The sequence below is a fragment of the Scyliorhinus canicula genome, chromosome 3, assembly GCF_902713615.1.
Source record: "Scyliorhinus canicula chromosome 3, sScyCan1.1, whole genome shotgun sequence".
Lineage (NCBI taxonomy): Eukaryota > Metazoa > Chordata > Chondrichthyes > Carcharhiniformes > Scyliorhinidae > Scyliorhinus > Scyliorhinus canicula.
In genome coordinates, this window is record NC_052148.1 from 135,353,615 (window position 1) to 135,381,544 (window position 27,930).

A 27,930-nucleotide genomic window follows, 5' to 3' on the forward strand; every position below is an offset into this window, starting at 1 on the left:
AGGTTACCCTCATGCGTGCATGCTGTGGGAAAGGAGTGGGGAAGGCTGCTCCTACTTGTCGGTGAGGAGGGTCAGTATTCACGTTGTGGGAGGGGTGGGGAGCCAGCTACCAAACCTCAGTGTCGGACCGCCCACTCAAAATGGCGGGCCCAATCCTGCGAGCTCCACGCCATGCATACATTTACATGGCAAGGGAGAGGGACTCGCTCTTTGGCACGGCTTCTAGCACCAGCACAGATCAGGAGTGAGTCTATTCTGGTGCAAGAATTGGTCACCCGAATGGAGAAACCTGCCCATAATGTTTTTAGATTTCCAAAATGCACTTGAGAAGGTGCCATCTAAAAGATTAGCACACATGATAAGAGGTTATGGTGTTGGGGTGATATCTTAGCATGGATAGAGGACAGAGTCTGAATAAATGGGTCATTTTTAGATTGGCAAACTGCTACTACTGGGATCAGTGCTGGAGCCTCAACTATTTATGGTCTATATTAATGACTTGGTTGAGGGGGTTGACTGTACGGTAGCCAAATTTACACATGACATGCAGATAGATAAGAAAGTAAGTTATGAGTAGGATACAAAGAGTCTACAAAAGGACATAATAAATTAAGCGCGTGAGCAAAAGTTTAGCATTTGGAGTATAATAAGAGACGAGGCGAGGCTGTTCACTTTGGCAGGAAGAATAGAAAAGCAGATTATTATTTAAATGGAGAGCGATAACAGAATGCTGCAGTACAGAGGGATCTGTGTGTCCCTGTATATGAATCATAAAATATTAGCACACAGGTACAGCTAGTAATTAGGAAGATAAATGGAATGTTGATCTTTATTACAAGGGGATGGAGTATTAAAGTAGGGAAGTCTTGCTACAACAATATGGGGCACTGGTCAGACCACACCTGGAGTACTGTATGAATTTTGGTCACCTTACTTAAGGAAGGACATTCTTGTATCAAGAGGCAGTTCAGGGAACATTCACTCGGCTGATACCTGGGTTGAAGGGGTTGCCTTATGAGAGAAAGGTTGAGCAGGTTGGGCATATACTCACTGGACTTGAGAAGAATGAGAGATGATTGAATTGAAACATAAAAAGATTCTGAGGAGGTGTTACAGGGTAGATGCTGAGAGGATGGTTCGTCTTGAGGGGGAATCCAGAACTCGGGCGCACAGTTTCAAAATAAGTTGTCTCCCATTGAAGAAGGAGATGAGGAAGAATTTATTCTCTCAGAAGGCCTTTAGTCTTTCAAATTCTCTCCCTCCATGAGCAGCGGAGGCTGGATCATTGAATACATTCCAGAGAGGGTTGGACAGATTTTTGATTGACAAGGAAAGTGGGGTTAAAGCCACATCAGACAAGCCATGGTTTTATTGACTAGTGGGGCATGCGCGATGGGCCAGATGGCTTACTTCTGCTCCTATTTCTTGTATTATTATGGAAAGAGGCTCCCTTTTGGAGTTTCCACGAAAAAAGTCCTGGGGAAACAGTCACTTCCAGCAGTCTTGATGGTACAAATGGGACATTCCATGATGCCACAAAGGATGGAGGGCTAAATGATCTCAACTTTGAGATTGTCCAGATATCGGACCCAGGTGGCAATACAAAGGAAGTATCACAGACAGAAGGAATAAGGATGAAAGCACTTTTAGCAGATCTGAATACCACAGCAGATGACAGGATTCGGGCAGCAATAGCAGGAGAATGAACCCAAGGAATGCCTGGGGAACGGCTAACAATTCTTTCAGTTGTAACTCAAAATATCATTGTGATGAATTGCTCAAAGCAGAACAGCGGGACTCTCAAAATGACACATGCCACAGAGAATTCGAAAGCTGAAGATGATGATAATGATCAATCTGACAGAGTTATATTAGTCACAAGAAACACCTCAAAAGCGTGTGGAATAGATAGGTTAATGTTATCTAGGTTCACTCAGTACTGAAGTTCGATCTAAAATCAGGGAGCACAACAGATCTTCTTCTTTTAGGTTCAAGGGTGACAGCACATTTTGGTCACTAAGCCGTGACACCATGCAAAACAGATGGAGTAAACCACTTTATTAGTACTGATGTGGTCGAGGTTGAGATAACTTTGCCTTTAAAGCCTTCTATGAAAAAGGTATAAATGAAGATGGATGTGGAGCATGATGAAGCAATTGTTGTTCGCTAGTCAGCAGATCTGCAGTTTACCCAGCCAGGATGGACGTTATTGCAGCCCCTTAATCAGAATGTTAGAGAAGTGTTAATGGCATCAGATGATAAGATTCAGAGAGAGAAAAAAGGAAATAGTCTTAAAGCTGCACAGATAATTTGCTCATATTTCTTGTCAATGATTAAAAGTCCTGCTAAAGGATGCAGGTGTAGTTGATGAGAAGTATACAAGGCTCATAGAAGAGATAGTGCAAAATGTGAAATATGTCTAAAATATTGGAACGACACGATCATGTCCTATTGTAAGCCTTCCTTTGGCACGTGACTTTAATGAGGTAGTTGCCAAGGTATCGGACAAAGACAAACATTTTCATTTTACAGTTTATAGACATGGCAGCAAGATTTTGTATTTTTACAGTAATATATGGCAAGGACAAAAGTGTGACTGCGAATAAAGTCATGGAGAAATGGACTTTGGACATCAGCTAAGTTTCTGACTGATCATGGAGGAAAATTTGCAAATTAGGTGTTTGGATGCACAGGTGAAGACATGAACATTGTGGTCATGAATGCCACAGCTGAAAATCCATTTGTTTTCAAATATTGTTTGCGAATGTCATTTGTAAAGCTTCACTTGAAAAAGAATATAGGGAATTCCAATTGTATAAATTAATGTTCAGTGTGTAGAGGTAGGGTGTACAGTGTACAGGTATAAAGGGACACTTATTGACACTAGGAGTGCGCTGTAGTGTTAAGAATATCTAAAATTGAGTAAAGATTGTTTTCTGGTCTCCTCCTTCACCAACTAGTCTTAAGAAGTTTAATCATGTAGATTCTATGTACACTTGATTGTATGCAATTGCTTGTGTGGTGTCATTGGATGCAAAAACAGTAAAATATTAATTTCTCATCCATGACCTTGATGCAAAAATTAAGACAAGAGTCTTCTTTAAACTATTTCACATGCACCGTGAAAGTGCTATTTGTCTTGGGCATTGCTTTAAACCAGGGGTGGGCAAACTATGGCCCGCGGGCCGCATGCGGCCCGCCAAAGGTCTTTATGCGGCCCACCAAGTCATTAAAAAAAAAAAAAATTTTTTTTTTAAAAAGAAATTAAAAAAAAAAACATTTTTAAATTATTTTTTTTAAGGTTAATGGGGGGGGCTGTTGGGTTACTTACTGGTATAGGGTGGATACGTTGACTTGAGTAGGGTGATCATTGCTCGGCACAACGTCGAGGGCCGAAGGGCCTGTTCTGTGCTGTACTGTTCTATGTTCTATATGTGGCGCCCAGAATCATAACCGGGTGAAGTAATTATTTTACTTAATATACTATGCGGCCCTTTAAAATTGTGAATTTCTGAATGTGGCCCTTGCACGGAAAAGTTTGCCCACCCCTGCTTTAAACTGCATTGTTTAATCCGCAACTGCCTGAAATATGAATAATGATAAAGCAAAAGCTGCTGTGTCTGCTTGTTATGCAGCTGATTACTGTCACATTTAGGGAAACCTCAGGGATTAATTTTTGAATAAATGAAACTAGTTGACATAAAGGTTGCATTCAGAGCTTTAATTACCTGCCAAGCTGAAGTTTAGTTTAGCAGTCAATTAGGAGTCCGGAAATGACAGTCGAAAAATGGTTTATTTCCAAAGGGAAAGTATTTACATGCTACAGTCCTAGTTCCAGTTTGGACTATCCTGTAGCTCGGCTCCGACCTGAGCCGGATTGTATGGCAATTAATTAACAAGCCTGCTGACAGGCCTCTACCCCTCAGCAGGGGCGCTCATACTCCACAAGACTCATAGGGACATTTAAGGTCATCCCTGAGTGTCTCGTGGGGATTATAACATTTAGCAATAAACTAACCTATTATTTTGTCTATCTGTTTATGCAGAATCTTTAACGCTTCAAGTTTGATTGTTCCATGATGCTTTGAAGTTGCATATTTTCATAGAATTTCTACAGTTTTGAAGGAGGCCATTCTGCCCATCGTGTCTGCACCGACCCTCCGAAAGGGCACCCTGCCTAGGCCCACTTCCCTGTCCTATCCACGTAACCATGTAACTTCACCTAACCTGCATATCTTTGGACACAAAGGGGCAATTTATCATGGCCAATCCACCTATCTGCTTGGCCGGGGGCTTTGCAGATTGGAAAGTGTTTGTAAGTATCAGGCTGCAGATCAGTAACTGAAAGGCTTTCTTTTTCTTTGTGATGTTAGAAGTACGTCATGGCTTTCTTCTTGTAGTTTGGTCTCTCTTTTATACTAGTTTTCCCTATGTTTAACTTGCCTTAGTTTTGTATGATTTTGTGGGGTTTTACACCTGTGCTTCTAGAAGCTGAAAATTCAGTGGCTGCCACCTAAATTTTTCATCACGCATCAGCAAAAACATTTTCTGAAAATTTCAGTTGCTGAATCCTGTATTGCAGTATGCCTGGGAGTGGAATACTTTTGATTTCAAACCCCCCGCTGGGTCAGAGAATCCCCGGGGGCAGTGCGAATTCTGCCCCGCTGCCGGCTGCCATATTCTCTGGCGCTGTTATTTGGGTGGGGGCGGGGTTTACGCCACGCTGGTCGGCGGCCGTTGGCAGCGGCCCCCCTGGCAATTCTCTGGGCTCCGATGTGCCGAGCGACCGTCCGTTTTTGGCCAATCCCGCAGGCGTGAATTACTCAGCTCAGGTATCGGTGGGACCTGTCAGGTAAGTTGGCTGGGGTGGTCCTCAGGGGGCACGGGGGGATCCGACCCCGGGGCGGCCCCATGGTGGCCTGGCCTTCGATTGGGGCCCACCGATCTACGGGTGGGCCTGTGCCGTGGGGGCACTCCTTCCTTCCGCGCCGGCCCTTGTAGGGCTCTGCCATGGCCGACGCCATGGCCGGCGGTTCCGCGCATACGTGAGATCACGCCGGCCCTTTGGCACATGCGTGAACTCGCAGTCCCTTCGGCGCCGGCTGGAGCTACGCCAACCCCTCTGGCATCCACCTAGCCCCCGAGAAAGTGGAGGTAAGTGGAGAATTCCTCACCTTGGGGGTCCATTGACGCCGGAGTGGTTGGCGCCGGTTTCCCGCCGACGTGGGACTTAGTCCTCGGAAAGGAGAATCCCGGCCTTGTCAGCCAGATGCAACTTCGGATCAGACAATACTGTGTCCCAAACCTCTTGGGGACAGAGGGTGATGAGGATGTCAGGAATTTGGGCAAACCACACAGCCCCTTACCCTCTGATCCAGGGGGAGGAATGGACAGGCCTTCCACTACTGTGTGCCAAGGGGCATGTCTGGACTGTTCTTGGGCCTCTTGAAGAATTACAGCTATTACACAGACAGTAGACATAAATCCCATTTAACCTTTGGAAGAGTACCAGGCATTTGCTGAACTAAGGTCCAGTTTGTATAGGCACCCGTATCCAGTTTGTGGATGATGAGAAAAGTCACATTTTTGCATTAAATAAAGATTCTTATCTGATGCTAACAGGTGAGCAATCTTCTGCTCTTTCCCAAATCCTCAGTACTTGTCTTTTTTTATTTCTGGTCATCATAAAGCTTTTATGGGTTGAAACATTTACTACAGTCAAGGACAAGGGAATTCCCATGAAATCAGTTTGATCTTCAGAAAACATGAATAGTAAAACCACTGTTCTTCTGGTAATAATATGATGGCAAATTATGTTAACTGGGCAATTTAATCAGCTATTAATATTTATTGAAAAATACATTTTCTTCAATTTAAGCCCAGCACCAAGATGGGATGCTTCAGCAACTATGAACCTGGGTTTTAATAGCTAATTTAAAAAGATGGTTATAATAATAGAGAGGTGATACTTAATTCTGACATGTACCTGGCACAGCCTTATCTCACAATCTGGATGTATGTACACAGAAGAATTCCACTGGATGTGATGGGCAATCTTTGAAGCCCCAAAGGAAGCAGACAGGAAGGTTCTGAGGTAATTCCGAATGAGCAATTTTGGTCACATTACAGGCATACATTTGGACTTCTTTTGCACTCAATATTTATGAAAGATATTCCACAATTTGGAAAATTGCCCGGCCATGTTCTAGTCACAAAACACAGCATAATCTGGCCATTTACCATATTATTACCCTCCCCCCAATCATCAAAGTGGTGGACGAATTCACCAACAGTGAGATCAAGTGAATCAATTTGACTTTATCTCCACCTTGATCCTGACACTGACAGAAGCTAAATGCCGTAGGAGGGATAGCTGCCTTCTATATCTAGAAATATTCAACCAAGTATGACACCAAGAAGCCCAGAATGAGATAAATGGCAGGAGTAGGGGAAGTATCAAGAGGAAACCCCTACAGTTATTTAAGTCATACAAGACCACAAGGAAGGTGAATATGGTTGCCAGAGGCCAATCACCATGGCCACAGGGCAAATCAACAGGAAGTTTCTCAAGATAATGTCCTTGGCTAACCAACCTTCAGTGACTTCATTACTGATCAATCCTTATTTAGGGTGAGCAGTGGGTCAGGTCATTTAAGATCTGGATGATACAATGACTCTGATAAAGAAACAGTCCATGCCAGACTGCAGCAGGATATAGTCAACATTCATGGCTTGGACTGATAAGCAGAAAGTAACATTTTGGCATTTAAATGCTGAACAATGGGCAGCTCCAATAACAAAAGCTCAACTATCTCCGCCTGACCATATTAAAGTTATTTGTTGTCGGTGGTTAGATACAAGAGAGCTGGTGACAGAATGTACTCAGTTGGTGTGTTTTCTGTTTATGCTTTTATTGAATAGCAGCCTTCAGTCTCAAAATGAGACACCATCCTTTGTGAACGTAGCAGAACCCCCTAAAGCTAAAAAAATAAAAGGAGATAATCTTGGTGAGGTGTCCCCACTAGTTAGAAATGAAATATTCAAATTTTTTTTCTGCCCGTCACACCAGGTGGAAACTCTGGAATTACTCCACAGCAGACTTGAGGGGGAATTCTTGTTGAAATTCGACGCCATAATCCAGACTGAAAACTCAATTTAGAACCGATGAGCGAGTGCTGCATTGTCAGCTGAGATGGTGAACTGACCCCCCCCCAACTGCCGGGTCAAAGGACATAAAAGATCCTATAACACAATTTGAAGAAGAGAAGTGAGCTCTTTATTAAAAACACAAAACTTCTGGAACTCAGCAGGTCTGGCAGCATCGGTGGAGAGAGAAACAGAGTTAACGTTTCGAGTCTGTATGATTCTTCTTCAGAGCTAAAGAGAGGGAGAAATGTGATGGATTATGTACTGCATAAGAGGGGGTGGAGCAGAGTAGAAGGTCAGTGGTAGGTGAGAGTTCATTGAGATTGCAATGAAGATGTGTAGGGCACAAGGCAAATGAAGTGTGAAGGACTACAGAAAGTGCTGATAGTGGCATTAAGATAAGATAGAAGTATGTGCTAATAGAAGAACAAAGGTCAGGTCTCAGTGTAAACGAAACCTGAGAACAAATGACGCATCACGCAAATGGCCAGCGGCGTGGGGTGACTTCAATGTTAAATCCTATTGACGAGCGGCGGGATAGAGAATCCCGCTGCCGGCGAATGGGGCGCTGTCTAAAAACACATGGTTGGGGGGCCGGAGAACCCAGCCCAACGTTTCAGGTTGTCAGGACAGGTCATTAGAACAAATGATCATCAACCTAAAGTGTTAATTCTGTTACTCTCCTCTTGTTGTTGCCTGACTTGCTGAGTAGATACAGCATTTTCAGTTTTTATTCCATTCTACCTATATTCAGTGAATGAATTGGGTGAGCATGGCTCAGGATCAACAATTCCTGAGATATTTCTCATTGAATATTGAAGAGGTTGCCAACCATTTCATATCAAATTGTTCCAACTAAACAACTAGTCAGATTTATTACAAGAATTAGATAAAGACAGAAGCAAAAGAGAGATAGCAGAACTTGTGCAATATTTTCATCTGCATTATATATATTTTCCGGTCCAATATGGTTTTCACTTCTCAAGATCAAATAGAGTAGCATTGCCATCACTATCCGGAGATATGTTTAATACACCAGGCCAAAAAGCAGAGGTCCACATATGACGGTTATTGGACCTGTTTAAAATGCATACAATGCTAAACAAACTAGCAGGGAAGAGGCCCATGTCCAATCAGTGCAGTTAAAGGGACTGTGGTAGGCCGCTCAAAAATGGACCATAAAACTTCCCAAACATTGTTTTTTGTGAGTTGGATCAAGTTGGCTTGACAAAGCACTCTGCACGCCTGGCCTTTCACTCCCTCTTCCTACTCACCGCCAGTCACTCCCTACCCAGCTCGCTGGGCCTTGGTGCGAGGCTGAAATTAAGGCACAAACAGGCAAGCTATGCCGTTGCGCCTGATTATCACTTGCACATCTCCTGATTTGTATCGATAAGGTCAGAGGGAAAATGTACTTAATGCTCAGGCTTTTTCATTCTTGGGCAAAATGACTGCATTCCAGGAAGTCATAGCTGATTTGGGATACTGAAGAACTCAGACTTCAAAGCATTTTGAACCTCCACTTCCGTCTTAGAATATCTTTAACGTTATTGGCAAGCACAGATTATGAGCGTCATTTCCCTAGCTTGCCTAAATTATCTTTTCACAGATTTGAGGCACTATCTAGGCGACGGTGAATTGATCAGATTTTCTTCATAGCAACGACATGAAAGCGAGCGTCCTGTCCTTAAAGTGAGAAAATATTTTTGAGAGAACGTTTGTGTATTTGTCTTATGTCCTCCACACACAGAAAGCAAACAAATCTTCTCAGAATACTTCAGACAGAAACCAGGTTACATTTCCAACACACAGGCCAGCTCAAAATATATGTGACTAAGTATAAATGTTACAACATAAACAGGTGAAGCTTTGTATCCATTATAATATGAGTGGACAGGATCATTCTATGAGGCTACTTATATCAAATAGCCTTTGACACTCACTGTTTACTGTCATCCCTTAAGAATGCAACTTAGAATTGGCAGTTCAAAAGCCCATTACGAGCACTCATTACTACTGAATTACTACTGTCCAGAAAAGCTGAAGATTGCAACTAATCAAGCCCATGGTTATTTACTTTTATGAGACAAATAGGAAGCACAATCATGAATCAATTAAAGCACTGTAACAGGCACAATGTCAAATAAAATGTATGGAAATAAAACATGGCAATACGGCAGCTGATCTTTTCCTGCTAGTAAAAGTAAGCCCATGTTAAATGGCCACGGACTGACATTAACCATTATAAGATTAGTAACAGCACTCAAACTTCAAGAATCAACTCATTATATGCTCTTTACTAGCCCTTTGAATGTCCTTGCTCAGTGCTTTAGTAATCCTGGACACTCATTATGTGGCCATAATTTGACATTGGAGTAGCACATGGCATAAATGCTGGGAAAAGACAAGGGAGGTTATTTCATCCTTGCCTCACTTGGATATTATAATAAAACATCTCCATGCTTTATGTGTGGATTTTCTTCACCCAATACCTCACTTACCCGTCAGAAATGCGTGTTATGTGCAGAATAGGCAGGCATCCGACATTATTGGCTGGAATGCTCCTTAAAAGGAGTCTGGGAATGCTGTTCTACCGTAGTCAGCGTCGCAGTGAAGAAGTCTGGGAATGATATCCTGCTGCACTCAGCATTGCAGTGAAGCAGTCTGGGAACGGGGCCCTGCCAGTCAGTGTCGCAGTGAAGCAGTCTGAGAACGGTTTCCTGCACAGTCAGCAACGGTAGTACGAGGGCAGACAAAGACTTTCTGAGCTGACATCACAGTTCAGAAAGTGATGTGGGACCAATGGAAACAGCTGACTGGTGAGTATGTCCTGATGGTTATTTTCAAATTATCTTAAATTGTAAGTCATTGTTTAAGCAAGGGTAAGGACTTATTTATTCTTTGAATGTCTTCTAAAGTTTTACATTTAAAGGGTTTAGTCTTGGCAGGAGAGCACAAAGCCGTGGTATGCTCCTCCTGCTCTATGTGGGAAGCAGAACACATTTCCAGTGTCTGGGGCCAGCATGTGTGCAGGAAATGTGTGTCCAGCTGCAGCTCCTGGAAGCTCGGGTTTCAGACCTGGAATGACTGCTTGGGATAATGTGGAGCATTTTTGGGCCTGAGAGCATTGTGGATTGCACATTTAGAGAGGTGGTCACATTGCAGCTGAAGGGACTTGAGGAAGGAGGGAATGGGTGGCCACCGGTAGTCCAAGAGAAACAGGCAGGTAATTCAGGAGTCCCCTGGGGTTCCGTTGGCAAATCGATTTTGGAGGCTGGTTCCTCCAGTAAGTGCAGACAGAGCAAAGCTCTGACTCCACAAGCAGCTTGTCTGTACAGGAGGGAGGGGGGGGGGGGGTGAAGAGAGGAAAAGCAATAGTAATAGACGCTACTGTGGCCGTCAACATGACTCCAGGATGGTGTGTTGCCTCCTTGGTGCTAGGGGCCGGGATATCAGTGAACAGCTGCAGGGAATCCGGTAGGGGGAGGGTGATAAGGCAGAGGTCATGATACATGTTGGTAGCAATGACATAGGTAGAAAGTGGGATGAGGTCTTACATCAAGGATTCAGGGAGCTAGGGCCTCTCGGGCTGTAATCTCTGGAATACTCCCGGTGTCACGGGCTAGTGAACACAGAAATAGAAGAATAGCACAGATGAATGCGTGGCTTAAGAGTTGGTGCAAGAGGGAGGGTTTTAGATTCCTGGATCACTGGGATCGATCCTGGGGAAGGTGGGACCTGTATAAGCGGGACAGTATACATCTGAACCAAATTGGGACTAACATCCTTGCAGGCAGGTTTGCTAGTACTGTTGGGAGGAGTTTAAACTAATTCGGCAGAGAGGGGCGACACAGACTGTAAGCCAAATATGCATAGAGCATAATAAAGTAAAGCAATCAAGTCAGAGAGAGTACAGCTGTATTACGTTTCAAAGGAGTACGGCAAGGCTGGATGACTTCAACATTAATGCTATGAGTATGACAGGTAAAATGATTGAGTTAAGGATGAGGATTGACACGTGTAACTGTGATGTAGTAGGCATTAGAGACGTGGTTAAGGATGGCCCAATGCCAGAAGGGCAGGTTAATAGGGTGGTGAAAATGCAAATGGGACTTTTGCCTTTATCAATCAAGGCTTAGATTACAACAGCAGGGAGGTCATGTTGCAGTTGTATAGGACTTTGATGAGGCCTGTGGTCGCCACATTAAATGAAGGATGTATTGCACTGGAGAGGGTTCAAAGGGGATTCACAAGGATGTTGCCTGGGATGGAACACTTAAGTTATGAAGAGAAGTTGGAGAGGCCTTGGGTTATTTTCGCTGGAGCAGAGAAGACGGAGGAGCGACCTGATGGAGGTGTACAAGATTATGAGGGGCGTGGATAGGGAGCAACTGTTCCCCTTAGTTGAAGGCCAGCCACAAGTTCAAGGTGAAAGGCAGGCGGTTAAGGGGGGATGTAAGGAAAAACTTTTTACCAAAAGGGTCGCGATGGTCTGGAATGCACTGCCTGGTAGAGGCAGGTTGCCTCACATCCTTTAAAAAGTACCTGGGTGAGCTCTTGGTACGGAATAACATTCAAGGCTATGGTCCACATGCTAGCAAGTGGGATTAAGCAGGTAGATCAAGGGCGCAATTCTCCGCACTCACGACGGTGCGGAGAATAGCGGGGGTCGTAAATTTTTACGGCCACGCTAGTCCGACGCCCTCCCGCTATTCTCCCCCCCCACGCCCGACTCCCGACACGAATCGCTGCCGCCGATTTTTTACGGCCAGCAGAGATTCTCAGCTGGCCGATGGGCCAAATTCCAAGCCCTTTACGGCCGTTTTTACGAACGGCAAACACACCTGGTCTGGCCGTTCGTAAAAACGGCCGTAAAGTTCGGATCTTGCCAACCATGGCACCGATTGGCACGGCAGGACCACGGCCGTGCCAAGGGTGCCATGGGCCCGCGATCGATGCCCACCGATCGAGGGCAGCGGGTCCGATTCCTGCGCACTCTTTGTCCTTCCGCCGCCCCGCTGTATCAATTCACGGGGCGGCTGAGGGGCATCCCGGCCCGTGCATGCGCGGGTTTCGCGCAAATGCGCGATGACGTCATCCGCGCATGCGCGGGTTGGAGTCTTCCAATCCGCGCATGCGCGGCTGACGTCATCTGACGCGTCAGCCGTCGCAAACTCTGGCAAGCGGGCTTAACGAAATTCGTTAAGCCCGCGATGCCGGAGTTCACGGCCGCGGCATGCTAGCCCCGACCGGGGACCAGAATCGGTTCCCGGTCGGGGGGGGGGGGGAGGCTGGCGTCAAACCCGCCCGTTTTTGACGCCAGCCTTACGAGAGAATCGCGCCCCAAGTGTCTTTCATGTGTCGGTGCAGACTCAATGTGCCTGAAGGGTTTCTTGTGCACTGTGAGATTCTGTGAAAAGGAGTGTGCGGGGGCTACAAGTACAGCTTTCCTGTTCTTTGGGTGCGGGCAAGTCATGAATCGTGACCCCTGCACCTGAAAAACTGGGAAGATGCATGCGGTGGAAATGCTACAATTCTGATTTACCCACTTAATTTCCTTGATTGTAGCAATGGGCTAAGTAAATGTCTGACTGCTCCTCTGATCTTAAAAAGAATCATCTCAAAGAAAATTATGTAAATCATGATGAAAATCAGCCTTCAAAGATGTGCAGGTTAGGTGGGTTGGCTCTGATTAATTGCCCCTAAGTGTCCAAAGATTAGGTGGAGTTACATGGATAGAGGGATAGGGGAGGTGATTGAGTCTTTTGAATGGTCGGTGCAGACTCAATGGGCCAAATGGCCTCCTCTTGCACTGCAGGGATTCTATGATACTCACAGATTCAAGAACAAGTCCAACTTTGGGTCTGTGTGGAGTCTGCACATTCTCTCTGTGGCTGCGTGGGTTTCCTCCGGGTGCTCCGGTTTCTTCCCACTGTCCAAATATATTTGAGTTAGGTGAAATAGTCATGCTAAATTGTCTCTTAGTGTCCATGGATGTGCAGTTTAGATTACGGAGATAGGGCAGGATGGGCAGGTGAGTAAGTGGAGTGTTTGGAGGGTCGGTGTAGACTCGATGGGCCGAATGACCTTCTGCACTACTGGGATTCTATGATTCTAAATTAAAATGCACCATACATCACTTACTGATGGTTTTTATTCTTTCTGAAATGAAAGGTTTGCCAAATATTGTTGAAGAATTGCACCTTTAGTGAATTAAAGGAATCAATTAAATGTTAATTGAAAGACCATAAGACCGTGTAGTAACTGAAAACAAGATGTGATTTACCTGAGGACAGAGCAGAGGAAGTCTGATATATGCCAGCAGTTTGCTAAGTTCTTTCTGTCTGTTATCTGTATCGTGCCGAACCCAGCTGAGCAGTGCATTCAATATGGTTTCTTCATTTGGTATATTCATGTCATCACTGGCCAACAATTTAACTATCTCATTTCCTGGCAGTAACAGAAACTCCTGATTCCTTATCACATCCATGAAGTGCTCCTGGAATAAAAAAAGAAATATGACCATGTATTCCTCACAAGCAGGTTCGCTGTAAATATTTAATACGGGATTAAAAACCAATGCACAATTCAAAGTCCCTCACACAAAAAAATGTGAAACACGGAGGTTGTTGCATCTAAACAGATCATGCCTTCTGCCATATTTTGTTACCTGAAAGCACAAAAGTGAATAATTGATGTGCATGCATAATTTAGGTACATGGAGGAATTATAAAAATGACTGTACAACAAATTTTATGATTCATTAATCACAGAACGATAAAATCAGCAGACCTGGAATTTATGCAATGAGTTTCCTTATGCAAGATACAAGTATACACAATTATCTGATTGTGCATTTGAGCTAGCTGAAAAATCTGAACTCGCGCTTTCCTGTTAAACATTTATTTTGATAGCTTTAATTGGATCTTGCAGTGTCCTTTTTACTTGACAGAGCAAGGTAAAGTACTGAGGCAAAGAGTGTAAGATGTTACCACATGTCCCGAAAGTCATGCTTGTTAGGTGACTGAGACATTCTGAATTCTCCCTCAGTGTACCCGAACAGGTGCCGCAGTGTGGCGACTAGGGGATTTTCACAGTAACTTCATTGCAATTTTAATGTAGGCCTACTTGTGACACTAATAAAGATTATTATTGTGTCTAGATGTGTATCCCTCAGGTAGGCCCTAAGGTTCTGCCCATGAGCGTTCCTAAAAGTGTCAGGTAGTCAAGAGGCCAAGATCTTGGAAATTCCCAGCCCAAGGAGTTCTCACCTGTTCCACATCACTTGTTGTGTAAGGGGAAAGCAGAGACTTCACCCATTACAAGACCCTATGAGAATACCCAGCACAGTGTAAGAGATGGTGCCTGCATGTCCCAGTATATTTTACATACTTTCCACTATACTTCTGCTGGATTCATGGTGAGGGTGCAACAGAGGAAGTGAGGATTTTTGGCTGCATAAAGCCTAATAGTTAAGAGCAAAGAGGGATTTTAAGATGCTGTTTTCTTTATCATGACATATACAAATTAGGATTTTGCGTACTACATGTAAACACGCATCATCAAAGTCACCTAATTAATACATCATAAGGGACACATCACCGTATAGGTACGCACTACAGTTTCTGTGCAGTTAATCAAACAAACAGGAAACAAAGAATTGCGCTGTGGTTCCACTAGTATCTCTAGCTTGGAATTTAGACATTAAATAAGAAGTCTATCCATGAATTGCCACATTATCCTAAATTTCCAAAGTCTGGAATCTCTGGTGTATGATAATGATTGGGGGTTGCCAGGGAAGCATTATTTGTAAGAATGGACATATCTGTGCCAGTTCATTGCTGTTTCTTGCATTTTTTTTAATAAATAATTTTTATTGGAATTTTGTACAGAAAATATAAAACATAACGACAAACAATGAAATGCAACAAAATAACCCATAATAACTGTACCACCCCCCAGACTGTATCGACGCATGTATCACATCCCCCCACCCACCCAACCCCAATGTACAACAAAGGAACTTAAAAATAAATTTAAATTAAATAAACAAAGTCATCCCCCTTTTCCCTCCCCCCTCTCACTCCTCCCCGGGTTCCTGCTGCTACTGTCCCCGTACCCTATCGTTGAGCCAGAAAGTCGAGGAAAGGTTGCCACCGCCTAAAGAACCCTTGTACCGACCCTCTCAGGGCGAATTTGACCTTCTCTAGCTTAATGAAACCCGCCATGTCATTGATCCAGGTCTCCACACCTGGGGGCCTCGCATCCTTCCATTGTAGCAAGATCCTTCGCCGGGCTACTAGGGACGCAAAGGCCAGCACACCGGCCTCTTTCGCCTCCTGCACTCCCGGCTCCACCCCAACCCCAAAAATCGCGAGTCCCCATCCTGGCTTGACCCTGGATCCCACCACCCTCGACACCGTCCTCGCCACCCCCTTCCAGAACTCCTCCAGTGCCGGGCATGCCCAGAACATATGGGCATGGTTCGCTGGACTCCCCGAGAACCTGACACACCTGTCTTCACCCCCAAAGAACCTACTCATCCTCGTCCCAGTCATGTGGGCCCGGTGCAGCACCTTGAATTGGATGAGGCTAAGCCGCGCACACGAGGAGGAAGAATTAACCCTCTCCAGGGCATCAGCCCATGTCCCGTCTTCGATCTGTTCCCCCAGTTCCCCCTCCCACTTAGCTTTCAGCTCCTCTACTGACGCCTCCTTCGCCTCCTGCATAACCTTATAGATATCAGATATCTTCCCCTCTCCGACCCAGACCCCCGAAAGCACCCTGTCACTCACCCCCCTCGCGGGAAGCGAAGGGAATCCCTCCACTTGCCGTCTAGCAAATGCCTTTACCTGCAGATACCTGAACATGTTTCCCGGGGGAGCCCAAATTTCTCCTCCAACTCCCCCAGGCTCGCAAATCTCCCATCAATAAACAGATCCCTCAGCTTTCTGATGCCCGCTCTGTGCCAACCCTGAAATCCCCCATCAATGTTCCCGGGGACGAACCTATGGTTCCCCCTTAACGGAGCCTCCATCGAGCCCCCCACTTCTCCCCTATGTGGCTTCCACTGCCCCCAAATCTTGAGGGTAGCCGCCACCACCGGACTCGTGGTATACCTCGTAGGAGGGAGCGGCCACGGCGCCGTTACCAGGACCCCAGGCTTGTATTTCCACAGGACGCCCTCTCCATCCGTTTCCATGCTGCCCCCTCCCCCTCCATCACCCACTTGCGCACCATCGACACATTGGCCATCCAATAATACCCCAAGGGATTGGGTAACGCCAGCCCCCCCCCCCCCATCTCTACCCCGCTCCAAGAAGACCCTCTTCACCCTCGGGGTCCCATGCGCCCAAACAAAGCTCATGATGCTGCTAGTCACCCTTTTAAAAAAGGCCCTAGGGATAAAGATGGGCAAACACTGAAAAAGGAACAAGAACCTCGGGAGAACCGTCATTTTGACGGACTGCACTCTACCCGCCAACGATAGCGGCACCATGGCCCACCTTTTAAATTCCTCCTCCATCTGCTCCACCAGCCTGGTACAATTAAGCTTATGGAGAGTCCCCCCACTCCTGGCCACCTGCACCCCCAGGTATCTGAAACTCTTCACTGCCCTCTTAAATGGGAGTCTCCCAATTCCCTCCTCCTGATCACCCGGGTGTACTACAAATACCTCGCTCTTGCCTAAATTTAACTTATAGCCCGAGAAGCCCCCAAATTCCGCTAACAGCTCCATCACCCCCGGCATTCCCCCTTCTGGATCCGCCACATACAACAGCAGGTCGTCCGCATACAGCGATACCCGATGTTCCTCCCCACCCCGCACCAGACCCCTCCATCTCCCTGACTCCCTCAACGCCATAGCCAAAGGTTCAATTGCCAGTGCAAAAAGCAAGGGGGACAGGGGGCACCCCTGCCTGGTCCCACGGTAGAGCCTAAAGTATTCCGATCTCCTTCCATTGGTAACTACACTTGCCATCGGAGCCGCGTAGAGCAGCCTCACCCATTTGATGAATCCCTCCCCGAATCCGAACCGCTCCAGCACCTCCCACAGGTACCCCCACTCAACTCTATCAAACGCTTTCTCCGCATCCAGCGCCACCACTATCTCCGCCTCCCCCTCCACTGCCGGCATCATAATAACATTTAGCAGTCTCCGCACATTCGTGTTGAGCTGCCGTCCCTTGACAAATCCTGTCTGATCCTCGTGTATCACCCCGGCACACAGTCCTCTATCCTGGTGGCCAGGATCTTCGCCAGCAACTTAGCGTCAACGTTGAGGAGCGAGATAGGCCTGTATTATCCACACTGCAAGGGGTCCTTATCCCGCTTTAGGATCAGAGAGATCAGTGCCCGCGACATTGTCAGGGGCAAAGCCCCCCCCTCCCATGCCTCATAGAAGGCTCGCACCAACAGGGGACCCACCAGATCCGCATATTTTCTATAAAATTCCACCGGGAACCCGTCCGGCCCCGGCGCCTTACCTGACTGCATTTGTCCAATCCCCCTGACTAGCTCCTCCAACTCTATCGGCGCCCCCAGCCCCTCTACCAGCTCCTCTTGAATGCTGGGTCTTGCATAAGGGCCCAGCAATGGGAACACCTGATCTTTTGTGTCCCAAACCTTGTTCCAATCCTTTATGAAAATCGGCATATGGAATAAGAATCCAACTCCACACGACCATCCTGGAAACTACCATGCATTTCCAGAAAGTGGCCAAACTTGCAGCTGCCTTGATGGACTCCTGCTAGACAGAATGGGAGTCCACCAGAAATCTTTGCCATTTTAGAACCTGTTCTCGGCTCGCCATGTTTCTGCACCTCCTTTGGAGTTTCTCGCTTTATGATGATGGTGTGGAAAATAATGTGCCTAATCATGATGTAGAAAAAGTGACACCTTACTAATGCTCGTGCTGACAGTAACTGGAAAATATTAATTTCCTCAATATTGACTTCCAATGCCTAGACATGTGAATAATTCACAGCTTAAAATAGTGACTATTTGAGGCTCTTCCAAAATTTTAGCTTTAAAATTAAAATCATACAAAAAGATATTAATATTATAAACTGGAAACTCTTCTGTTTTATTCCTCAAAAGCAACATACTTTATTGTTTTTGAAAAAGGTTATGAAGCAGAACGTATTTAGAATATTGTGCCTATTCATCACAAAAAGATGATGAATATTTGAATATTAATTATTCAAATTAAATTATTATGCAGAACTCGCATCTTTGTCCCATACAGGTAACAAATAAGAATAGATGTACAGAGGGAGGTCTTTGACATCTGTCCAAAAAAGGTTGTCGGACATTAGTTTTCATATTTAATTTGTTATTGTCGTTGTTGAATTAGTCTCTTGCTATAAGCCGATGGACAGGCTGCTCATCTATCTACAGGCCCATCTGAAGAGTGCATGGGTGGCTGCAATTGAAAATCACCTCAGTATTTCTTTGGCTGTAAGTTGAGGCACCGCTCCTTTTATTTGGGATAAGCAGTATGCCAGTAAATTAGTGCCAAAACAGAAGAAATTATGAAATATTCCCACGATCAGGCACCGGAATGTGGCGACTAGGGCCTTTTCACAGTAATTTCATTTGAAGCCTACTTGTAACAATAAGCGATTTTCATATCATTTCATTTCACACTCTTCTGACTGCCCCATTTATTTAAAAACTACTAAAGCTTTTGCCTATCCATCAGTCCGTTGCTGTTTGTGGTTGTAGTCAATGCCGTGATTGACTGAATCAAGCCTCATATATTTAAATGAGTCTGGAATGGGACTGTGGCCGGATGCATGAGGGCCTTTTAATGCTGCAGTGATCACTAAGATTAGTTAGTGGTGGAAAATATTATGTTCTTCGATAGGAGAATTCAGCTGATAAATTGAATCTGACACGAATGTAGTTATATATTCCGTCTTACTTGGCATGCAAAAGGAATTCAATCTTAAATTTAAGCACCTGCTCTTTGAGACTAGAGAAATGTGTGGGACTCTTATGAATAACAAGCTTTTGAAATCCTTTTTAGATCTCACAGTAAATAAGGTAGATGAAGAGAGGAAATATAGGTACATAGACACATGAATAGTGGTTACGGAATGGGACCAGCAATCTGCAAGTTCCAAGTTCAAATTCTAGCATGGCGAGTTGTGAAATTGAAATTTTAAATGTGATAGTTTGTGGGCTGGTACCAGAGAATGCTGTTGAAAGTTGCTGGGTTGTTAGAAAAACCCAACTGATTCATCAATGTCCTTTAAGGAAAGCAACTCGCCACCTCACCCCATTTGGCTCATGTGCAGTCGAGCCCCTCACAATACAGTTAATTCTGAATATCCTCAAGTATGACCAATAAATATTGCCTTGTCAAAATCACCCACATCACAAGAACAAACACAAATAACGCAAGTCAAATTTCGCTAGTATCTACAGTTTTATTTCAATAAGTGAATTATACGATCACATTAATACGCCGATATGCAAGTCGAGTATCCTTTATCTGTAAATCCGACAACCAAACACATCCAAAAAGGTCCACTTATTTTGAACCTGGTTGGCCTTTAGCAGGGGAAATCTAGTTGCTTGCCTGCATTGGTTACCTTGCGATTCTTGTGAAGAACATTTCAAAAAGAAAATTTATTACAGGTACCCTGTTTTTATTATTCAGTGCTACATCTTACTTTTCTAGCCATTTTATTTACTTTAGACTGTAGCTAGTCTAGGCTTAGGCTATTGTAATGCAAGCTTATTTGAGGTATCCAAAAACCAAAATGTTCTGAAATCCAGAATGCAGTTGGCCCAGAGGGTTTCTGATAAAGGATACTCGACCTGTAAAAATAACAATTTCGATGGTCATTAACTAACCACGTGTTGTTTATCAAAGTATATCAATGCTCACTGTTTAAGAAGATTAAACCATTGATAGGCTTTGCGGCAACTGCTATACAAAGGTTGGCACCATCGGCTTTGGACTTACATACAGTGGTATATTTGGATACTGGAATTAACTGAAAATGAAGCATTCTGACTAAATCACAGAATCCATCAATAAGAAAGATATAATTGCCATGAAATATAGATTTTTGAAGGTACCGAATTACGGGCTATGCATAAAACGACCTGGAGGTTGATTTTATGTGAGACATTATTTTGGTGATGGGAAGGTTCTTTTTATTCATTTACGGGATGTGGGCGTCACTGGTTAGCATTTATTGCCCATCCCTAGTTGCCCTTGAGAAGGTGATGGTGAGTTGCCTTCTTGACCCGCTGCAGTCCTTGAGGTTTAGGTACACCCACTGTGCTGTTAGGGAGTGAGTTCCAGGATGTTTCCCCAGTGATAGTGAAGGAATGGTGATATATTTCCAAGTCGTGATGGTGAGTGACTTGGAGGGGAACCTCCAGCTGGTGGGGTTCCCAGGTATCTACTGCTCTTGTCCTTCTAAATGGTAGTGGTCATCGGTTTGGAAGGTGTTGCCTAAGGAACTTTGGTGAGTTACTGCAGTGCATCTTATAAATGGTACACACGGCTGCCACTGTTCGTAGGTGGTGGAGGGTTTGAATGTCTGTGAAAGAGGCAGCAATCAAGCAGACTGCTTTGTCCTGGATGGAGTTGAGCTTCTTGAGTGTTGTTGGGGCAGCACGGTAGCACAGTTGCTTCACAGCTCCAGGGTCCCAGGTTCGATTCCTGGCTTGGGCCACTGTCTGTGCGGAGTCTGCACACTCTCCCCATGTTTGCGTGGGTTTCCTCTGGCGGCTCCGGTTTCCTCCCACAGTCCAAAGATAATAATAATCATGTGCAGGTTAGGTGGACTGGCTATGCTAAATTACCCTTAGTGTCCAAAAAATGGTTAAGTGGGGTTGCGGGGATAGGGTAGAGCTGTGGGGATAGCGTGGAGGTATTGGCTTAGATAGGGTGCTCTTTCCAAGGGCCGGTGCAGACTCGATGGGCCGAAAGGCTTCCTTTTGCACTGTAAATTCTGTGATTCTATGAGCTACACTCATCCAGGCAAGTGGAGAGTATTCCATTGCACTCCTGTCTTATGTCTTGTAGATGGTGGTCAGGCTTTATGGGGGGGAGGGGGGGTCAGGAGGTGAGCAATACGCCATAGGATTCATAGCCTTCGACCTGCTCAGATAGCCACAGTATTAATGTGGCTAGTCCAGTACAGTTTCTGATCAATGGTAATCCCCAGGATGTTGATTGTGGGGGGTCCAGCGATGGTAGTGGACCGAGTTAAATTGCCAAAAGACCAAAAGCCTAGAGTGGAGGCAAACAAAAGTTTTTCCAATTTGTGGGAAAGAGGTGGTGGTTAGCCCTAGAAATTTGAGGTGGAAGTTCTTCAGTCTACATAAATGATTTAGATTTAGCAAGAGGAATGTTATAAATTCTGGTAATGATAGAAAATTAGGAACATGCGATGTTTTAGGAAGAATGCAGGAGATGGAAATACATAAAACAGGCTAATAGTGTGCTCGATATTTGAGAGGCAATTTAAAGCAGAAAAAAGTAAAATATATATGGAAAAAGAAGTGAAAGGAAGTTTTTCTAAATTGTGATATTTTTTAACTGAATGGAGCAACAGAAAATCTAGAAATCAATACATTTAGGAGAAGATCATTTGGAATGAGGAGTGAGTGCAATTACAAAAAAGTAAGCCATAAAATGGCAAATGGGATTCTAGGTGTGAGGCATTCAATTCAAAACTAAGGAAGTGCCTGATGATTTTACCAGGCATTGGTTAGGGTACAACTGGATGTTTGAGTGTGATTTTGGGCACTCTGGACTTGGAAACAAATTAGAGCAAGTATAGAGTAATTTTAATATACTAGATATAATTATGAATGAAGGCTTTAAAAATTGGGGCCTTTTTCACTTAAATAGCAAAGGCCATCCAATAAAAGTTTTCAAATTATGCTGTTTCCAAAATTATGACGGTTTTGAAAGGTTAACCAGCTATAGATTGATTGCATTGATTTGTGAATTGATAACAAGGGGCCCCAGTCTTCATATTATCACTCAAAGAAGAAAAGAGGAAGTCAGAACATATTTTTTGATCTAGAGGGTCAAAGGAACAGGGAATGATGTATCAATGCCGAGACTTTCGGGTCAATTTTAACTCCTGGCTGGAAAATGGTGGGAGCAAACAACAAATCCATGCTCGTGTGCAAGTTGGGTTGCATTGACCAGTTTAAGCAGCTTGAAGACCGTACACCAGCAGTGGAAGAAGGCCACAGGAAGTCAGTCAGTCAGTCCACAACTTGGCTCACTGTGGGGTTTTGTGGCTGGAGGGCTGGGGGGATGGAGGGGTGGGGCAGGGTGGCTTTGGGATAGCGCAGTGCAGCAGAGGCTTAGATTTTACTTATGATCTGAAGGAAGTGCAACCACTGGCGAAAAATGCTCTTCTAAACTTACCTTTGTGGGCTTCTCTAACTTCTCAATAGGTGCTGGAAATGGGAAAAGGACTGGGAGATTGGTTTTGAGTAGATAGTTCCAGTGAAATGCAGCCATGGGCAAATATTGTCCATCTGTATTGTAGTTTCTAAGAATCGTTTTCTAATGATTCTGTCATTTATTTAGAAACAGGACTCCTTTTAAAGGGGATCCATGAAACAGCTTTAGCTAACAGGCATTAGTACAAACACGAACATCTCATGAGATTAAATGGAGGCACTCCTTATAAACACATTTCACATGCAATCAAAGGTATTTTCATTATATTCTTTGATGCATACCTATGTTTGGAGGTGTACCGTGATAAACTAGTGTCCTGATGGGATTTCTCCTTAACTGAATTCAGGAACTGATCTGGAGCCACTTGAGCCAAGCAGAATAAAGTAGCAGCTGAGTACAAAGCAGACCATCTGGTAGCATGTTTTCCTGGGATCAAGAGGCTCGCAGGCCAATATGATAGTACGGTTACCAGTAAGATAAATTGAGTCATTCCAAAGTTTAGGAGCTTGAACTGATAGTGAAAAGACAGCGTGACCTTGAATTGGAGGAGCATGAATACTGTGCTTAACGTAAAGGTGAAATATTCAGAAACATATTTTCTCACGATAATGTTATATATTTGTTTTCAATGTATTTTCACCAACATAAAGTACTGCAAGTAAACACTTATTTTCCCTTTAATTTGTCTGAAAGAAATACTACATGTTATGGTATAGTATCCCTGTAAATCCATTTAATTATTGAGAGATTAATACAATTTAAATGAACCCGAATAGCTAGGTTCAAGCAGTTTCCATAGCAACTGCTGCTGAAAAGGAATAGTTCTGACTACATATCAAAGATTACTAGTGAAAGCAATTTCAGATCACCACTGGGAACTAAATAACATCATAATAGAGAGGCTCCAAGAGAGCCCATCCGACAAGGGTAATTATTTGTGGAAATGATTTTCTAAAAATACTTTTCTACTTAGGATTTTTACATCGCTGCTCACTGCATGAAAGCACTCAATCTCAGTTGAATACATTGTTAATTTACGGTAACACCACAGTATTAACATTTTTTCTGAATTCCGAATGAATATGGTGTTACTGCGGTATTACAATTGGGAACTAACTGACACCCATTCAGACATTATGAAAATAATTGGGGATATAGAGAGTCATTATAGCACAGAGAGTGGCATTCGGCCCATCTAGTCCATGCAGGTTCTTTGTTGAGAAATCCAACCATTTCCCTGTTCTTCCCCAGTAGTCCTGCAAGTTTATTTCCCTCAAATGGCCATCCAATTTCCTTTAAAATCATTAATCATTTCTGCTTCCACCACAATCGTAGGCAGCAAGGTTATTGCCACTTGATTGAAAACAGTTCTCCCACACATTCCCCCTGAATCTCTTGCCCAAAACGATAGGATGCTAGGAAGTACAAAAGATCAAAGGCACCTTGTGCATGTCCAAAGATTCCTGAAGGCAGCAAGACCAGGTAGATAAGGTGGTTAAGGAGGCATCTGGGGCTCTTGCTGATGTCATACCGGCGCATACGCAGGGGAGGGGGTCTCTTCCGCCCCCACCATGGTGAAGGCCATGGCGGGGGCGGAATAAAAAGAGTGCCCCCACGGCACAGGCCCGCCCGCCGATCAGTGGGCCCCGATCACGGGCCAGGCCACTGTGGGGGCACCCCCCGGGGTCAGATCGCCCCCCCCCCCGGCGCTGCCAATCTCACCGGTACCAGAGGTAGTTTAAACCGCGCCGGCGGGAAAGGCCTGTCAGCGGCAGGACTTCGGCCCATTGCGGGCCGGAGAATCGCCGCGGGGGGCCCGCCGACCGGTGCGCCGCAATTCCTGCCCCTGCCGAATCTCGGGGGGCGGAGAATTCGGGACACGGTGGGGGCGGGATTGATGCCGGCCCCGAGTGATTCTCCGACCCCCCGGGGGGGTCAGAGAATTGCGCCCCAGGTCTGAGGTTCTACACGTGGATTTGGAGCCGGGTCTCCTGGAGGCCACGGGCGCGATTCTCCCGACTTACGAAAAATTGGGAAGCTGGCGTCAAAAACGGGCGCGTTTGACGCCAGCCTCCGTCCCCCCCGACAGGGAACCGATTCATCTCCCCGGTCGGGGCTAGCATCGCGCGGCCGTGAACTCCGGCATCGCGGGCTTAACGAATTTCGTTCAGCCCGCTAGCCAAAGTTAGCGACGGCTGACGCGTCAGATGACGTCAGCCGCGCATGCGCGGATTGGACGACTCCAACCCGCGTATGCGCGGATGACGTCATCACTCATATGCGTGAAACCCACGCATGCGTGGGCCGTTATGCCCCGCAGAAGTCCCGCGGATGGATCCATCGGGGCGGCGGAGGGAGAAAGAGTGCGCGGGGTAAGTACCCGCTGCCCGCGATCAGTGCCCACGGGACTTTATGGCCGTTTTTACGAACGGTCAGAGCAGGTGTGTTTTACGCTTGTAAAAACGGCTGTAAAGGCCTTGGAAATCGGCCCATCGGCCAGGAGAGAATCGCTGCTCGCCGTAAAAAAACGGCGGGCAGCGATTCGTGTCGGGAGGCGGGCGTGGGGGGGGGGGGGGGGGGGAGAATAGCAGGAGGGCGTCGGACCAGCGTGTCCGTAAAAATTTACGCCGCCCGCTATTCTCTGATTTTTCGTAAGTCGGGAGAATCGCGCCCCATATTTGGGGTATCAAACCTGCCGGAGCTGCAGATGGGAGCGGAGGCAGATGTTTTAGCCTTTGCCTTGTTGATTGCTCGCGGGTGGGTCCTGTTGGGGTGGATGTCAGCTTCTCCCCCCTTCTTCAGCTTCTCTAATGGAGTTCCTGTATTTAGAGAAGGTGAAATTTGCTCTGAGAGGGGCAGATGAGGGATTCCACCAGAGATGGGGTACGTTTGTTTGACATTTTGGAGATCTGGTTGCTGTCAAGGGATAAGGTGGAGGGGGTTCTGTATTGTTGTAAAAATGTTGAGATGTTGAAAATTTGAATAAAAATGTTTTTTTTTTAAACTGCAGATTCTACAGACGTGTTTCCTCTGGGTCAATGGTCATCATACAAGCCCTTTCCTAGTCTCCACTCTCTTTAGCAACCTGGGATGCAAGCCATCCAGATCATGCACTTGATTCATTGTATGCATATCCAGCTCCTTCTTCCCATATTCTTCCTTTCAATTCTCACCCCATCCATTATCTCTACCATCCCTGCTTCTACCACTATGTTGTCAACATCCTCTTCTTCGAAACTATTCATTAAGTAATCTAGCCTTGCTCTGCACCCCAACGCATGGAATCATTCTCTTTGTCCCTAAGGAGCCCCATCCTATCTCTTACTATCCATTTACTATTTACTTACTAGTAGGACATTTTTAGGTGCCTTTTTATGTTAACTGCAATTGTTAAGATCCCAGTGGGGGGAACAGTAAATTAAACAAATTTATCAAATGACTGCACCACTAAATGAGGAATTACCAACACCTTACCGGGTCAAAGGACACCACACCATTCTATTCTCACCTTCTCTCTTTCCCAGCGTAATTTCCTCTTCACTTCCCCTCTCAACTTATTGTATTTGGCCTGATTCTGACTTCACAAATTCAGCTAACATGTACCCTTAAAGAATTCTTAAAGTTAAAAAACAGGATCCTATAATTGCCCATTCTAAAGGTGCTGCACGACAAATGTGAATGATACCGGGCAGCTAGTTTGTTCAATGTGCGCTTAATAAGCAGGTACCAGAGTATCAGTTGCAATTGATTCTCTTCCTGCACCTGCACTATTTTCTCTGTTCTCCAAGGATCAATCTTTGGCCAACTCCAATTTTGCATCTACATGCTGCCTCTCAGTGACATCATCCGAAAGCACAGCGTGAGTTTCCACATGTACACAAGCACCTCACCACCACCTCTCCTGACTCCTTCATTGTTACATAAATGATCAGGCTGCTTACCTGACATCCAGATGAGCAGAAATTTCCTTCAATTGAGAAGACTTAAGCTATTGTTTTCTGATCTCCGCTCAAAATTCTGTTCCCCAAATACAGACTCCATCCATCCCTCCCCCTAACAACAGCCTGAGACTAAACCAGTCTGTTTGCAACCTTGGTGTCAAATTTGACCCTGAAATGAGCTTCCAACCATATATTCGTGTGATCACTAAGACAAACTATTTCCATCTCCGTAACTTGCTCGACTTTTCCCACCTCGGCTCTTCTGCTGCTGAAACCTTCATTCATGTCTTTGTTACCTCTGGACTTGACTATTCTAACACACTCCTGGCTGGTTTCCCCATTCACCGATCACCCTTGCGCTCGCGGATCGACATTGGTTCAGGTGGAGCAGTATCTTGAATTTAAAATTCTCATCCTTGGTTTCAAGTTCCTTCACGGTCTCCCTCCCAATCCTTTTAATCTCCTCCAGCCCCCAAACCCTCCAAGATATCTACTCTCTTTTAATTCTGGCCTCTTGAGAAACCCCGTTTTAATTGGTCCATTATTAATGGAGAGGCCTTCAATTGCCTAGGCCCCAAGCTCTGGAATTCCCTGTCTGAACCTCTCCGCCTCTCTACTTCAGTTTCTCCTTTAAGACATTCCTCAAAACCTACCTCAAGGTTTTGGTGTTCTGACCTAATATCTCTTTATGTGGATTGGCGCTGTGTTTTGTTTTAAAATGCTCCTGTGAAGTGTCTTGGTGTGTGTTATCAAGTTAAACGTGCTATACAAATATAATTTGTTGTTGTATATTTATCTAAGATGAGTCTTTTTCATAGAAATACTACTCAGTACATTGTCATTTATTACAGCTATGCCTTTATTTACATTGTAATCCTTTTTACTGGAACCAAATACTGCAGTGTATATAAAGCAGAATTTCTGATTTTATAACTGTAGCAACATTGTGCTACAATTGGATTAACATCAGTGTACGTAGTAGTTAATTTTAAATTATAAAGTTATCTACCTATGTTATAGAATTATTACTATATTGTTACCTGCATTATTTGTCTATGCTCACTTTGTAAACTGTCCAAGGATGAACACATTCGAAAATTATTTTTTAAAAAACAAATGGCTTCTTCTTGAAATCATGATTCACCCAGTCCATACTTACGGACTGTGAAGTAGCCATTGCTCCAAGATACATACCATAGTATAGTTGTGCGCCACTTTGTGCAGGTCAGTGCAGCCCTGCGCGTCTGCAAATGAACGAATTCCAAGGCAGTTGGATGGATGAAGTTGTTTCATCAGGAACCCACAGCATGCCTCCACAACCTGTGAGAGTTGTAAGAGGCAGGCTGTGGACAATAGGCACTCAATATTGTCTTCTTTCAATTCCAGGCGACC

At 44.9% G+C, this 27,930-nt stretch overlaps 1 protein-coding gene across 4 annotated transcripts in view; it reads right to left on the reverse strand.

Annotated features, from left to right (window-relative positions):
* Window positions 1–27,930, reverse strand: part of LOC119962983 (kelch-like protein 5) — a 174,029-nt gene that overhangs the window by 52,561 nt on the left and 93,538 nt on the right. For all 4 annotated transcript variants that reach the window (XM_038791406.1, XM_038791405.1, XM_038791404.1 and 1 more), the window contains 2 exons: window positions 27,733–27,929; window positions 13,433–13,645 (listed from right to left, as the gene is read on the reverse strand). In XM_038791406.1, the coding sequence (XP_038647334.1) occupies window positions 13,433–13,645; window positions 27,733–27,929 (410 nt within the window). The remainder of the gene's footprint in view (window positions 1–13,432; window positions 13,646–27,732; window position 27,930) is intronic.